Source organism: Melanaphis sacchari, unplaced genomic scaffold, assembly GCF_002803265.2.
Source record: "Melanaphis sacchari strain LSU unplaced genomic scaffold, SCAv2.0 Contig72_pilon_pilon, whole genome shotgun sequence".
Taxonomy (NCBI): Eukaryota; Metazoa; Arthropoda; class Insecta; order Hemiptera; family Aphididae; genus Melanaphis; species Melanaphis sacchari.
The window spans coordinates 1,193,890-1,210,167 of NW_020271519.1; the positions used below are offsets into that span (position 1 = coordinate 1,193,890).

Below are 16,278 nucleotides of genomic sequence, written 5' to 3' on the forward strand. Positions count from 1 at the left end.
TATTCTATTAGTTATAATACATTTCGTATTTTTTTTCTATACAAATAAGTTTAAACAAAAATATTTAACATTCTACGTATGTTCTTTCTGTAATTGTGTAATGTACCTATTATATGACTGAAATTTCTATTGTGCTCATTGCTTATTCGTACCACTGCAGAAGAATAAAGAATAAACTTTTGCTCCACTACATTAGTTCAACATATAAAGGTCAATACGTTTTTATATGTATTTATTGATAAAAGTATTAAGTATATTTCATAAAAATAATTCATGGTTTATTAATGCCAAAATGTGTTTTTGAATACTTTTTATTAAACGTAACGGATAAATTACTATAAAATTGAATTAAGATTTAATTTATCTGATTTAAATTAAATATTTTTTAATAATAACTGTTTTGTTTTAAAACAATCAATATTATTTCCTATTCGGCTTTATTTTTTTTCAATAATTTTTTAAAGAGTATAATTTTGTACGATTTTTAATGTATATAAAAGCAGAGAACATGTTATAAATATATTATATTCATACTCTACATTGGGGTAAACTCATATTAAATGATAATGGTTACTGTTTTTTTTTTTTTTTTGTTTATAATAGTTGTAAATTGAGCAAATATAAAAACGCATTTGAATACCTATAAATAATTGATCATTTTTAGCTTTAAGTATGCTTTAAATATTGATATTTTATTATTGTATTCTTACTCATTGTTCATTTATAAATTATAATATAAGATATTTTTAATTTATGAACTTCTTAAGGATTTAGTTTTAAATAATTTAATGCACGAGTTATAATTTAAAACCTTGATGGTATTTTTAATTGTTAAATAGATCAAATTTCGTTTTGTTACCTAATTTAATAAATTGTTATTTTTAGAATATCAGTTTGAAATTATTCATTGCATATTTTAAATAAAAGTTTTAATTACTTTTTGTGTTGAATACAATTTGATAGTCTTTTATTTTACTCTTATTTGTTTACGAAGTACAATACAACATTTGACAGCGATTTCCTTCCCTGGACGGGTTGTTGTTAATTTCGTGCCGGTTTCGTTTCCGAAAAATTTTAATATCTTATAGTATCCATTAAAACGAGTGACTGAGGTAGTCCATTTATATGGATAATATATATTTTTATTTAATGGGTAAGTATTTATATTTGTGCAAGAAAACTAAGATAAGTGAAAATAAGGTATAAGTACATTTTTAAAATTATATTTGACGACCTTAGTAATTATTTTTAATGGAATATATTTCATAGCTTGTGAAAAATTGCGAATAGCATTTAAATGTAAAAGCGTATAATCGTTTTTGATATTTTAAATTTGACTTTGACTCAACTAAAAATATTTAATCTTGCCTTTAACGCATGTTTTTATTTATTTTTTAAAATTATATCTGATAGTTGTTATGCAAGTATTTTGGAAAAATGTTTCTGCGTCATATATTTTGAAGCCAATATCACAGATTTCTTTGTCCCTGTAAATTATATATTAAACAGAAGGAAATACGTATTCTCAAAGGACTAGCACAGAAATATAAATACAATATTACTTTTTTTCACTTTGTCGCGATCGTATATTCTATCGGTGCTGTGATAAATTTTTTTAAGTACTCGTATTATTATTTATTAAGTAGATAACATTTTTTTTTCGTTTGAGTGTAATTATTGTGGAAACGTTATGAAAGAGTAGTCTTTTTCCTTCTTTGAAATTTCTGTCTAACATTATTATTGTTTAATATACGTATAATATTTTAATTATACGTTGATTTTTAGTGATAATTATGTTGACAAAAGATGATAAGAATTTTGAAGATAATGCGATTATTATTTTTTTGATTTTGTGAAAATTGGATGTATATATATATATGATATGTGAATTAAATTGGTTAATGGTTCGGAAGTATTTGAAGAGTTTGTGGTCAAACCCCTCTTTGATTCTTAAAAATTAGATACGGTTGTGATTTTAATAGTATAAAACATTACTATGATTGAATGGGTATAGCGATTTCGTGTAACATAATATATTTATTATAAATCTTAGTCACGTGCGTATATATTCATCATTATCAAGGTTGTTACTATTTTGATTATTGTTACCTGTGTTCATTGAATTTAATAATATTTCTTATCAAGAAAATTTGAAAAAAATATATATAAAAATTAGCTATTATGACTTTAGGGCATAATTTATTTAATACCGCTATATATATTCATATTATACATACATATATTTACTTAATTATTTATTTATATTATGTATAATTTACTTAGGTCATATCATCAAAAAATGAGCGCGCAAGTTTTCATATAAATGCATAATAATAATATATATTACAATGAAATCGCCGCTATTGTCGTCACCTGCTGCAGTTCTCGTTGGCACAGCTCGGGTTTTCATCGAAAATTCATTCGGCCGTGTTTATTATTTTTTCACAAGACGATTTCCGACTAAAAAACACATTGCACTTTGTTCGATAGGTTTATATATAAGTTTCAATCAACCACCCACCTACGTATATATATATATATATATATGTGTGTGTGTGTGTGTGTGTGTGTGTGTGCGTATCGGTCTGTCCTACATAGTGTTGAATTATTTATACTGTGACTGCTTCTTTCCCCACCTACCTTTTTAATCTGTAGTAGATAGATCTAACACAGACGCAAGTACACACATATATAGTGAGTCATATTATACATACAATAAAACGTAAAAAAAATATATACATATTATATTTGACAGATAAATAAGTAATATAAAACGCGGAGGTATTTATTTTTTTCATAGGTATTTTATTTAAAGGTTTTTTTATTTAAATTAATTTAAAGCAACTTACAGAGATACTAACGGCGGCAGAATAACAACTGACTGATCAAAGGACGGCTATAATCTATAGCCAGTTCATTGTGCGAATTCGTGTTTTCAGTCGATATTATTTATATACATAATACCGAGACTACAAAATCTTGTATTTTGCCTAGATCATTGTGAATGGCTCTTTTGTGTGTGTTTGTGTATCTTCTCCACCCTCTCCACCACAATCACCATTTTCTCTGTCATTTTATCTTGTTGACGTGGTTAAGAGTTGTACACCAAGAATCAAGAAACAAAGGGGTTGCTCATTAGTGATTATTATAACTAAAATATGTTCGTTCTTTAAGATTTTTCACTAACTCACGAAATTGCCTTCATTTAAAAAGTCCATAGCGCCATAATGTACAACTTTAAACTTTTCAATAACAAAAAAAAAAAAATTAAACTTATACAGTTTGTTACATTTTGTTATTTGTATAAAACTGTGTTATATATATATATATATATATAAACATAATCTCTGGTTAATTATATATTTTTGTCATGTTTATGTTATATATATTTTTAGCATTGTTCATAGTTTTTCTTACCTTGCAGCTATAAAATATTGGCAAACAAACTTATTGTATAATGCGTTGTGCTAGTAGTATATTGTTGTTTTGATATATTAATGAAAAAAAAAAAACTTGTGGCTGTTTTCGTTCAATTGATGGTAAGTATAGAAGTTTACTATCTTTTAAATATATGTTTACTTATATTATCAAATGTTACTTTAGAAAAACAAATTTATTATGACTGTTAATGTTCAAATATTTAAGTTTTCGATTATAACAATGAACATTTCTCGAATTAAATTGTGCTCTTCAATAGCGTTAGAAATTTTGAATGAAATCCCATTTTTACAATTTTAAAAGCTATTTAAACTGTCAAACTATGGATTAGGTATTTATATTTATTTTTATTATTTTCAAGTAATTTAGAAATAAACAGGGACATAATATACAATAACTAATATTATATTTTTAACAACGTGCTGATTGCTAAAACTTAATTGTATACTATATTAATTCGTTAGCCTATTGTTGGACTGCATTATATATTATACATTATCTTGCGTAATTCTATTATTTAACTGGTTTGGATTAATTGAACCAACAGGTATGCGTTTATGCGATCAAAATACTAAAATAATAATTTTAATAATATTGACATAACAGTTACTGGAAAAGTAGACTACGACGATGGCGTGATTGAATGTTAAAATTACTATGCCATGCGATAATAATTTTATTATCATGTTGGGTTATATAATGTATCATACCTTTTTAGATTCCATAAAATTTGATTTAAAGATGTTATTCCTATTTACCAACGTTGAATTTAAAAAAAATAAAAAATAAAAATAAAATAAAAATTTAAAAATATTTAAAAAAAATGTTTTTTTTTCTTTTTTTTTATTGAAAATATTAACTATAGATAATATATATATATATATATGTATGTATATTTTAATTTGCGTTCAACGTTAAAAACATGGACTTTACATTTTTATTTCGCTACTCAAAATTTGAATAAGCTAACGTCAACTCGGTAGCTATGTGTCGGTTATTTTGCTTGTATAAACACGGCAAGGGAGTTTATAAAAAGATAGAGCAACAGAGTTACAATGATTGTAATAATTATTTTACGAATACCACATTTGTGTGCGTCTTAAGTAAATAATATAGGCTTTTGGCGGATAAAACTCAATATGCACATATTATATTATTATACGTTTTGTATATATTGTATACCCGATAAAATAAATACGTAGAAATTAACTTAGTGGAGAAATAGGAATTTGACCCATCGTGGTGGGGACTTTTGTTTCCGTTGTGTGTACTTGAAAATGGATTATATTTAAAGTGACTCGACGACGACGACGGCAACCAACAAACCTGCTGTGTTATACGTATAGTGACGAATTATGTGCAGATGATTCCACTCCCACGGTGCCGAGAGTACAGCTTACTATTATTATTATTGTTATTACATTTGCTAATTTTGCGTACGTGACCGGAGTGTTTATTAAACTATATAAAATATTATACAGAGTGTTTCACTAAAAATGTTTTATCCTTATTTTCTTAATTAATGTAATTTTCAAAGTCTGATTTTCAAAATTTTTAAATATATTTAAAGACCCTATTTTAAAATTTTTGTTATCTTTGTACTACTTATGAAGTGTCTTATGGCAAACACACTTCTGTGTTTTAAATGAAAATCTTTTTTTTATACTGTAAATTATTCAGTGTATTTTTTATCAACATTTTGTCATATCCTAACCAAAATTTGTACGAGTGGTCATTGAATTATTTTACTTTGTGTACTAAGTATAATATATTCGTGATATAATGAATTTAGAAGATATGCTGTGACTTGAAAGTTTTAGTAATTGTAGATATTGATAATTAAAAATATCCATTATTTAAAAAAATATTCATTTAATAGTAACCAGTAAAAAAAAGGGGGGGGAGTTCTCATTTGAAATCCAGAAGTTAGTATTTTCACAGAACACTTTTAATGAGTAATACTCAATGAGGTATTTTAAAATATGCTCTTAAGTATACTTATAAAATTTAAAAATTAAAATTTGAATTAATTGATTGTTTTAAGTATAATATAATAGTGATTGAGCTTATTGAATCACTCTGTATATATACCGAATGGTTTGCTAAAACCGTCGACGGCCGTGCTCGTCTAGAGTATGTTTCGATGGCGGACGGCAAGAGAGTGCCTATTATTAATTATACATACACGCGCAGTCTTCGTTCCAAATTATGTTTGTCATTTATGTCGGTACACTCGGTACAGTGTTTGTGTAACATGCAAGTGACGTACACTGCGAGAGTTAAGTGTTGTACAGAAATGGCGTATTATTTTAATAGACGCGATAACGTATATTATATAATGTAATGCCTGCAGTGTTCATGAATATATCATATATATGAAGGGCGATTGCTCGCAAAGTTTGATTTGATTTTAATCAAAGTAATTTTTACAAAAACCTAAAAGTGGTACATGTCTTGCACTGAACGAAGGATTGCTATACATATTATATTATTCAGAATTGTAGAATGTATCGCCTACTCGATGCTGTTGAAATGTTTGTTAGCCGGAGTGGAGTATAGTTTACTTAGCTGTTAGGTCTATAATTTTTGTGAAACGAAAACTTCTCCATGTTTTCGTAAAATACTCAAAGTACCCCTTCTCGTAGATTGAGAGAAATGATTGTGGGACTGAGTAGAGGGACGTAAGACATAAAACGTCAATACTCAGTTTTTCCAGTTGTTTATCCCCCTCCTAGTATACGAACAGACGTTAGGATATGATTATGGGCCGTTGGTGTCGAAGTCTTCGTGTTTTTCTTTTAACCCAGCTCGGGTCAACGTCGTCGGTTTTCGTTTACACTGTGTTTTGCATAACAAAATAATCTCGGAATAAAAACTTTGTACACTTTTATTTATTGTTACAAACGTTTTATTTGCATTGACATTTGATGTATATTGTACGCGAGTTTCTACTATGCTTTTTATAGTTGCTACAACGGTCCTAATTTAATTTTTTGAAAAATGTGTATAATTTCGCGTCATTGTTAAAAATCTAATGAAGTTCTAGTTTTTATATTCATATTGCAATTCCTAGAATAAAAACATCGGTCTGTAGACAGATCAATATGGGAGCAACACTATTTAAATCATCGTATACTTCATATATATTTTTGATGCTAGTTAAACGCATTTCATCGTTAAAAGTACTATTGAATACTACATCGATTTAGTGCGGCTCATTTTTTGATAGTGAATAAAAAACATATTCATTTTTCGTTTCAATATGTGTGACATGTACGTTTGCAGTTTTCTTACACAATAAATCTTAAGTTTTCGAAATTAATTAATTTGTTTTTAAGTCGTTTTATTTAAGCCAATTGTCTGGGTGTGTTTAAACACTCTGGAAGGTAATCGAGTTTTCCTGTCAAAACATTTATTTAACGTTCAAGAGTCTTACGAGTAGTCGTGGGTTTTGAACGTTATACAGAATGCATAGAATGATTTTTTTTTCGCTTAACGCTGTAATCATACAAAACTTCAAAGAATTGGACTGGTAAAATATAATTTAGAATATATTGTACAGTATAAAAGCTTTCTAGCTAGGAATTTCTGAGAATAATATAATTGCGCGCTTGTATTCGAATTACACATTCGCGAATGTTGAACATCCATGATTACATGAGCTTACGAGGAACGAAGTATTGCGCGCACAACAGACACAGACAAATACGTACTCAAATACATTATCTACTTCAAAAAAACATAAATTGCATCCTTTCGAAATAACCATAAGTATAACGTACTATGCACGCATTTATTATTTAAATTATGTCGGACAAGAATTTGAAAATTTTATAATTTGGTGGGTAAAAGATTGGCTTCAATCGGAGCTATATAATAAGCTATGTAATATTTTATGTCTTTAAAATGCGCGTTTTTTTTTTTTTTTTGTCACATTATTTTGACGCCCTACTGCAAAAAGTCAAAAGTAACGAAAGTTCTCTGCTAAAGTTGTAGTTGTTACCTGCAACTAACACATTATAATAAATATAATAATGATATACATATATATGTGTATAGAAGATCCATTTAAAGTTTATAGATCTACAGTATCATACTCCATTGTGCTTTACAAATTTGCGATGTACATGATTACATTATTGTGCTCTATAGGTGCCTTTAAAATTAAATGTCTTAAATAAAAATTTTTATTTCATATTCATTTACAAAGGTACGGAAATTTACCGTGTGCAGATTGCTGTTTAGTTTCAACTTAAAAAAGTATATTTGTTTGATACTATTTATAGGATAAAAATTTGCTTTCTCCTACTGTATAATATAATATTGTTGTCTTGTTCGTGCACGTTTCACGCTTTGTATTTCTTATTTTCCTTAAGTCTAAAGCATCCGGTGTGTCATGCATCATCCGAACGGCAGATGTGCGACTGTTCCCGTCGTTGGTTTCGTTTTTGGCAAGTGCTTTTTAATGAACGTCACTTGGTCCAGGCAATCCCGTTTTAATTAAACTCATTCGCGCGAGAACGACGCGAAACGTCATTGTCCGCCGAGAGAACAAATACACAACAGTACTTCTTCATTTTTCATAATTTTTTGTATTTTCTTTAAAAATAAATCACAATCATCGTTTTATACATTTTATAATTTCGTTTTTCTCTTTTAAATAATGGTATTGTTTGTAAGTGTGTGTATAAAATATTTAATGTACACATTTATTATTTATACATAATACATTATATATTATACATGATGACTTTTTTTTTTTTATCGTGACCTATGCAATATTGTGATTGGGACGGGCGAGGAAAGAAAAATGAGGTGTTTTAACAATATTTTATTCAACTTTATCAGAACGATACTATTTTACATTTTTCTAATCACTATAATTTTGTAATTTTTATGATAAGATTAAAAAAAATTATTGAATCCTAATGTTTCCTAAATATGTTGCTTGATTCACGATAAAAAAAAAAAAAAAAACTATTCAGTGTAATATATTAAATAACACGTAAAAACAACAATAAAATAAAACTAAAACAAGATAGAATAATAAGCATCACATAGAAAATATTGTGATGTAATCTTAAATATATTAAACACATATATAAATAAATTGTGGACGCACTAATAGTAATAATAATAATAGCAATAATTATAATGACAGTATAATATTAATAATAATAGGTTTTTACAAAATATAACGCGTTTCTCGTCGTGTATAATTCCTATGTGGGTAGCAGGCGGATGGTTTGTAGTTACTGTACCAAGGTTAATAAAAAATATTTATATATATATATATATATTTTAAAAAATGCGATCGATGAAAAATAATGTTATCGTATGTAGATCGCTTGTACAGAAATTTGGAAAAAATAACAGCGCTCGCGAAATCGATCGATAGGAATAATAATAGTTGATGGCCGTCACGACTATGTGGATAGTGTGATTGGTAGCACTGCCGCTTTTAAATAGCAGTCGGTTTTTCGGGTACCGGTGGCGGTTGCTGCGGCGGACGGTCTTCAGCGGTCGATCTCAGGTCGGTCAGTTCGCAGTAGATGTCAGCGTATGACTCGTCGTCTCTCACATTTGCAGCGCCTCCGTACAATAAGTCAACCGGGTCTACGTAATCGCTATCAACCGACGGCGACGGGGAAGGTGGCGGCTGCGGCCGGCGAGTGTGGTGATATCCTGTGGCTACGGTTGACGCCCCGGTCGACCCGATCATCTTGATCCTGGGCGTCCTGAGTCTGTCCAGGGATGGGGCACCCGTGCCCACAGACTTCACGTCCCGCGGTGGTCCTTCATCTACGGTTACAGACTTAGTCGTGACGGTGGATGTCATATCGTCCAGTCCCCTTCCGTCCGTCGAGTACCAACCACCGCCTCCACCGCCACTGCCGCAGCAGGTCTCCTCCACCCGAATCAGGTCGTACAGGTGTTCGATTATGCCCCGTGCTTCTGCATAATCGTCCGGATCGTCCAGCTTGTCGCGTAGGTTCTGCAACATTTCGTGCGTCAGTTCTTCCGGTACCGTCTGTGTTCCCTTATCCTGGTATATGATAACCCGCACGGCACCCACATCGCTGCCGCGACTTCCGATGCCGCCGCCGCCTAACTTGAGCCGTTGCAGTTCTGCGTACTCGTGCACAGACACCCGGGACAAAGAGTGTGCTGACATGGTCCTGCACGTCGTACCGCCGCCGCCACCGCCAACGCCGCCGTTTGGTGTGAGAAGTGACCGGAGTTTGATGAAGTAACCCCGTGCGTTTAGCCAGGTGACTGCGCTTACTGCGCACACAGCGCCGAAACCGCACAACACCAACAGTACCACCGTGGTGATGACTCCGCGCTCCGCGGTCGGCGATAAGACGTCGCCTAGCGACGGGAATTTACCAACGCCCCTGACCTGGGCCGCGGTCACCCGATCCCGGACACACAGGTCGAACGCGGCTCCGTCGTCTAGGTCGCATCCAGCTGCCTCCTCGAACTGTGCGATTCGTAGGTGGTCGATCTCTGCACCTGTCAGGTTGGCGCATTCTGCTTCTACCTTGTTCACCCTGTAATAGTTCCGGTCGGCAAAGTCGGTGTCTCCATTATCGTTGTCGGTCATCGAACCGTTATCGTTGCTGACCACGGTAACGGCAACAAACTTCCACGGGGCGCAGCCACACGACCCGTTGAACGTATTTCCGGTGATGTTCATCTCGAACGCGGCCCTCTGTAGTTGGATAGCGGGCAACCATTTGCCGTCAGCCACGGATCGCAGAAAATTGTTGTCGCTGATGTGCAACACCGACCTCGTACTCGATCTCGTTTCCGGGCTGGACGCGGTCGACTCGTAAAATGCTTCGGCTTCGGTGTGATTGAATGTGTTACCGTGCACCAGCACTGTGTGTAAGTTGTGCAACACGAAACAGCGGCCGTCCACTCGCTTGAAAGTGTTGTTATACAACGTCAGCTTTGTGGCCATCGTCACGGCAGAGGTCCTCATCAATTCGAACCTGTAACGAAGAAATATGATATTATACACTGATTTAGACTATCATCACTATTGGCTGTATGGCTTAGCATCGTTGGTACCCTGGACTAATTTCGTAGTTGACTTAAATAATAATAATTAAAAATCCTAGAAATGCTATGGGTCCAGTTTGAATAGGTATTGCGTTTATCAACTATTATCCACATCTACCACATCGATATTGTCTTTAATTTCCAAACTATTTTAAATAAATATCTTATAGTGTAATATTATTGTTTATTGGTAAATAAAAATAATTTGTTTAGCATAAAAATGTTAAAAGTAATTGATTTAAGTATATGATTAATTTGATTTTATTAATAGCAATATCAATCGTAATGTAGACGGCACAATAAATTACCTCTACTCACGGTTCTTCTCTAAAATTTATCTGGTACTTAAGCCCCCAATTATCATTTAGGTAATTTGTGTCATCGTAAAGATGTATCATTTATAATATACGCTTGCTGAGTGATTGGATGTTATCGCTTCAGGACACACCCGATATCTTTCGTGTCGACCTAGGGGGGATGTTCGTTATAATTTTCGGGTTGTTACAGATTAATCTTCCAGTTTTTTTTTATACAATTTATAAGTCAGAACGTGGGTAAATGTGCTCGCAATAATATATTGTTTTATTTTGTACTCGTGGTAGGTATTTTATTATTATTTTGTAACCACGTCACCACATGTGTTATATACACTCAACATGTAAACGAATATAATATACGTGTTTTTTTTTTTACACAACAATTACATTAACAAAATTCGTGGCTTTTCGACTTTTATTTTTATTTTTGTCAAAATCCTATTTGGCAAAAAAAAATATAATTAATGCTTGTGTACTCGTGCACACTGAGTGTTTATCAGTCGTTTAAAGACCATTGAGTTTTTTAATTCATGGAAATTGGTCATTTTCATATATTTTGTATACGTGCGTTTTCTTTCAGCCTTTCCGTCATAACTGGAGTGATAATACAATTACTGAAACAACTTTTCTAGTGTTTAAAGTGTATTATGCATGTGGTAGCAACTGTGTGGGTTTAAGACTTAAACTTTAAGTAATAAGTAATAACGTATTTGAACACACAATTTCTCATTCACCGTGTATAAAATTATGTGGAACAAAATAAATAAAATAATCTACAAAAAAGCGGGACTGTGTCCATTGTTGGTGTTACGACAGAAATCATAGATTATACGAGAATTTCACGAAGTCTGGTGGTAGACGCACTCTTGAAATTTATCCTTTAAAAACAAACCATACAGTAATACAGGAAAAGTTCATCGACAGGGATAGAGAAAAAGAGTAGATAATACCTATTTATGCGTGTACACGCATCAATTAAACTATTTTGGCTATCATTCAATAAAATCTTGGTTCGTAACCCATTTTAAAACAAGTAAATATATACATAAATATAATATATCGATTAAAAGTAGTAAAGTTTATATGTATAATCATTTTGTACCGGTATCGCGGTACGCGTGTTTTTTTTTCATTGAAAATCATTATGAAAAGTAATATAGTGAAAGTAATAAATTATTATTATTATCATGAAATATGAATTTACATTATTAAAATAGTATTTGTCAACGATGTCATTAATCTTTTAGATTATATTTATATATATTTAGTTATTATAATATGTATGTAAGCACAGACTGAGGACAAAGTACCTTGCATATCAAGACGTAATAATTTTTATTTAAATAAGTATCTGAAGTACGTTGTTATCTTTGTATTGCATAGTTATTGAAAGTTTTGAAGTACAAATGTATGTCCTTAAAGAACACATTATTTACTGACTAATTTATAACCAGTACATTTATATACACAACTTTATAATCATTTCGAGTCGTTGGTAAACATCATTTTCAATATTTTTTAAGTTTGATATAATAAAATTAATAAATATCAATATTAACAAATCTCTATTACTAAAAATAATATATATAATTTGATTTTATGATAAAGAATGTTTTATTTTTTGAATAAATGAACTATTTTCATGGTTGAAAATAAAGTATTAGAAAGTATTACACGAATCAATTTCCGGTATAATAATGTTTTCGACGAGTTTTTAAATAAGAGTAGGTAGGTGCACAAAAATTGTAGGTAGCACTCTCTTTTGGAAGTTATGGTAAAATTGTTTTAGGGTGAAAACCGTTTTAGACCTACAACATAACGTCTTTTATACGTGTGTATATATAGTTCTTGAGTATATGTATAGTAATGACTATAATGACTGACCAACAGAGTGGAAGTAGGAGACTGGTGACTACGCTGATTATTGATAGACCGCGGGTGGCTCTCTGAGATCCCGGAGCGAGAATTATACGAAGTGTACGTGACTGTAAAACGTACGCCAGCTCGTCGATTGATTATATCGCATAAATAATGATTAATGAAATCGTTTGCGAAATTGAGTGGATTCAATAACAACGGGAAGCGCGAGGCCCCCGAAGTTATTGTGAAGAGTGAGATTGAATTCACCGGATTTCGTCCAAAATGGAATCGATGAGGTTGTGCACATATTTATTTGTATAGGTATAAGGAGAGTCGTAGTTGAGTGGTATGACTACGATTTTCCACAAGTAACGGTAAAAGCATACGCGTATTACACTTAAATGCTCTGAAAACGATACTTAGGAAAACGCGTTTTTCCGGAATACTTTTCTTTGTACTTGTCTGCAATTAAAGAGGTATAGTTTCGAAATATATACAGTTTAAACCCATTCTCATAACTGTTATCATAACGGTGACCATTTATTGCAGGCTATCGTTTTAATTTGATCCTATCGTTTTATAATCGCACTTACTGGCGCTCGAAAGTTATAATTTAAAAATAAATAAATGTTTAACTCATTTAAATTGTTTTAACTTTTAAAGTAAGGCGTTCAATAGGAATATATATGATTGGTACAACTTTCGATCCCTGAATCGTGTAGGTATGTAATACAATGATATCATGTAAAAACTAGAATATAAAAAAATCTGTACCTCTTTAGGATACCTTTATCATTAAATATGCCCGTATTCTTCGGTCAATAATATGTGCGGCAGGCATATTATCACAGACTTTGAGAAGGAAAACAATTGTTATAGCGAAAAATACCAACGCCGTAACGTTTTACAATTTATCAGAAACTAGTCCACGCGCGTGCGTGTGTATAATAATAATAACAGTTATATAATACACCTCTTATCTAATGCCCTTTTACGAGAGAGAAAAAAAACACTCGGCAACTCTGAAGAGAAAATCTCGTTAAGAAAACATTTTAGATTCTTGTCGCGTATAATGGATTACTCGCGCGGTTTGATTGTATTATTATTAATGTGGGTAAAAAACGGGTTCGTGCAAAATACAGTCGTCCTGGTCCGGACTTGCGGGGTGTCTCCGATAGCCGTCGCCGCCGCCGCCTCTATAAGTACCCCTATTATAATATTATTATTATTATAATATTATACGTTTCAGAGTTGTTCAAAGTTTGTCCCCGGAAACGAGAATCGTCGTATAAAACATTGTAATATCGTTGTGTATAATAAATAGATATGTGTGCACGCAGCGTGCGTAAAACAAGATGACGATCTGCAGATATTCGAGCGGAAATAAAAGTTTCAAAAACAAAAACTATGATTATGAGCTTCGCTGCATAATTTATATATACAATCATGCGATAATGGCATAGCGTAGCGAAATAGAACCGAGCACCAGTTTTCGAATAACCAGACTCCGACGAAAGATACGACATACTCGCGTAGCGTACGCTCGATGATAAGGACTTGAACTACACAATAATATTTTAAGTGTGGTGGCGGGCATTTATTATTATGTTGAATTTTTTCGAATAATATCGATCATTTAATTACCATGTTTTTCGCATCTAATCAAATAGTGCAATTATATTTTTATTGGACGTGACTCTATTGAGACCGCAAAATGTTTTTTTTTTAACTTATTGAATGAATGAATAATGGAATCCATCCGTTTCAGATGTCTCGGGTATGTTATATACGAAATAAATACGAAATAATCCGGAGAAAATATATTATTATGAGATTTGAAAATGTTCGGTAAAACTTATTATAGATTACACGTCATCATATTATTTCAAAAATGCGTGGAAGATGTATAAGAGTACTGACAAAACCGAAAATAAATCGTCACGTCTATACGGCTTAGTGGCGGTTTCGAGAAGTTCTGGCGACGAGACAAGCCGTACCAATTGGAAAAGTGATGGCAGCTTTAATTTCAGGATTTATTTAACCCTTATCACGGAGAACCGCGTACACGAGTAATGTTGTGCCGTCTTTGCGGTGATGAATTTTAATGAAAATGCAATCACCAGATAGACGCGACAGATTCGTTTAAATCGAAAAAAATAAAAACTTTCGTAAATCCGTTTTTACCTCGATATCTTAAAGTCACTAATCATAATAGTAGTAGTAGAATGTTTTTTTTAATCGTTAACAAAAATAATAATAATGATAACAATAACAATACCATATTATCTTATTGTTTTAGCGATATACAGTAGTGAATTATATACGGTGTCTACGCGGGGTAAAGGCACGCCATGTTTCCCTGTTTTTTTTGTGTTAACCTATGGAAAAAAAATGGGAAATATGTTGTCCATAATGTTTATATAATGTATAATATATAATAAAATATACATAAATAATGTATTTTATAATGTATATAACGCTTGGAGGGCAGTGATATGATAACGTTTCAAAAACAAACAAACAAAACAAAAAACATAACTTTTGAAATCACAGCATACACTCGGTATATAATATATATTATATATATATATATATAAAACGCACTATATATAAATATCTATAGGTATGTACACTCGTATATATTTTCTTTTAACATTTTCTTCCATATCCATTTACCGTATTTTACACCGCCGAGTGGTTTTCAGGGCCGCTGCTCTTTATATACAATGTATATATAATATAGAATGAACTATATATGGCATAACCGCTAGGGACATAAGTGTTCATCAAAAATCTTGACGTTTTTACGGTGTCTCTTCAATTATTATGACGTTCCTACCAGCGTTTCGACCACACCACCTCCTTTGGTAGTTGGACCGGGTTGGTATCTGTAAGTACCAGCTGCTGTATAATATATATATTTATAATATTGTTGTAAGGGTGCCTTTCAAAGATTGCTTTCCAAAAACGCATACTCTCTTTTATATACACATACAAATCCGTCACATCCTATCAGAAAGCCTACTCATTTACGTACACATGTACAATTTTTATTTCATTATATATATATATATACCTATATATATATATTATATATAGCCACTATAATAGGTGTGTGAAGTTCCTATATTTAATACACGTTGATGCATATTACTGATGGAGATAAGGGAGTGGCGATTTAGACATTTTTTTTCGCGCACTTCCGCACTAATGAGTAAGGTGGCTCGAAAAGCGATTTACAAGTTAGGAGAGTAATTATATTGTGTATAAGAGTCTATAGTGTCTGCATGTAATCAATTATTATTGTTGATTATATTTTTCGATGTAATAACCAAATACCGCAGTCCAAAGATGAAAGATGTGACGTGTACAGAGAGTGTTATTTATTTAATATATAGTGTGTTCAACGATAAAGTTAACATATAATACTTCTTGGAATTAATTTTTTCCTCTTTTTAAGTTCAAGTTCAAGTTCAAATTAGATTATTTTTTTAAACAGCTTAGAATAATAAAGTTTTTTTCTATCTTAAAAATTGAGTTATCGTATTTTTTAACAATCTATCTACAATTTTACCAAGTTTTCAGTGATTTCGTA

General features: G+C 31.6%; 2 protein-coding genes across 3 annotated transcripts in view; one reads left to right on the forward strand and one right to left on the reverse strand.

The window, feature by feature from the left end:
* Positions 1-16,278, forward strand: part of LOC112600849 (E3 ubiquitin-protein ligase highwire) — a 286,261-nt gene that overhangs the window by 83,280 nt on the left and 186,703 nt on the right. The window lies entirely within an intron of this gene.
* The window catches only part of LOC112600850, a 125,257-nt gene continuing 117,108 nt past the window's right edge, over positions 8,130-16,278 (reverse strand). Inside the window, exon 4 of the mRNA XM_025348174.1 lies at positions 8,130-10,436. Coding sequence (XP_025203959.1) covers positions 8,900-10,436 — 1,537 coding nt within the window. The 3' untranslated portion in view covers positions 8,130-8,899. The remainder of the gene's footprint in view (positions 10,437-16,278) is intronic.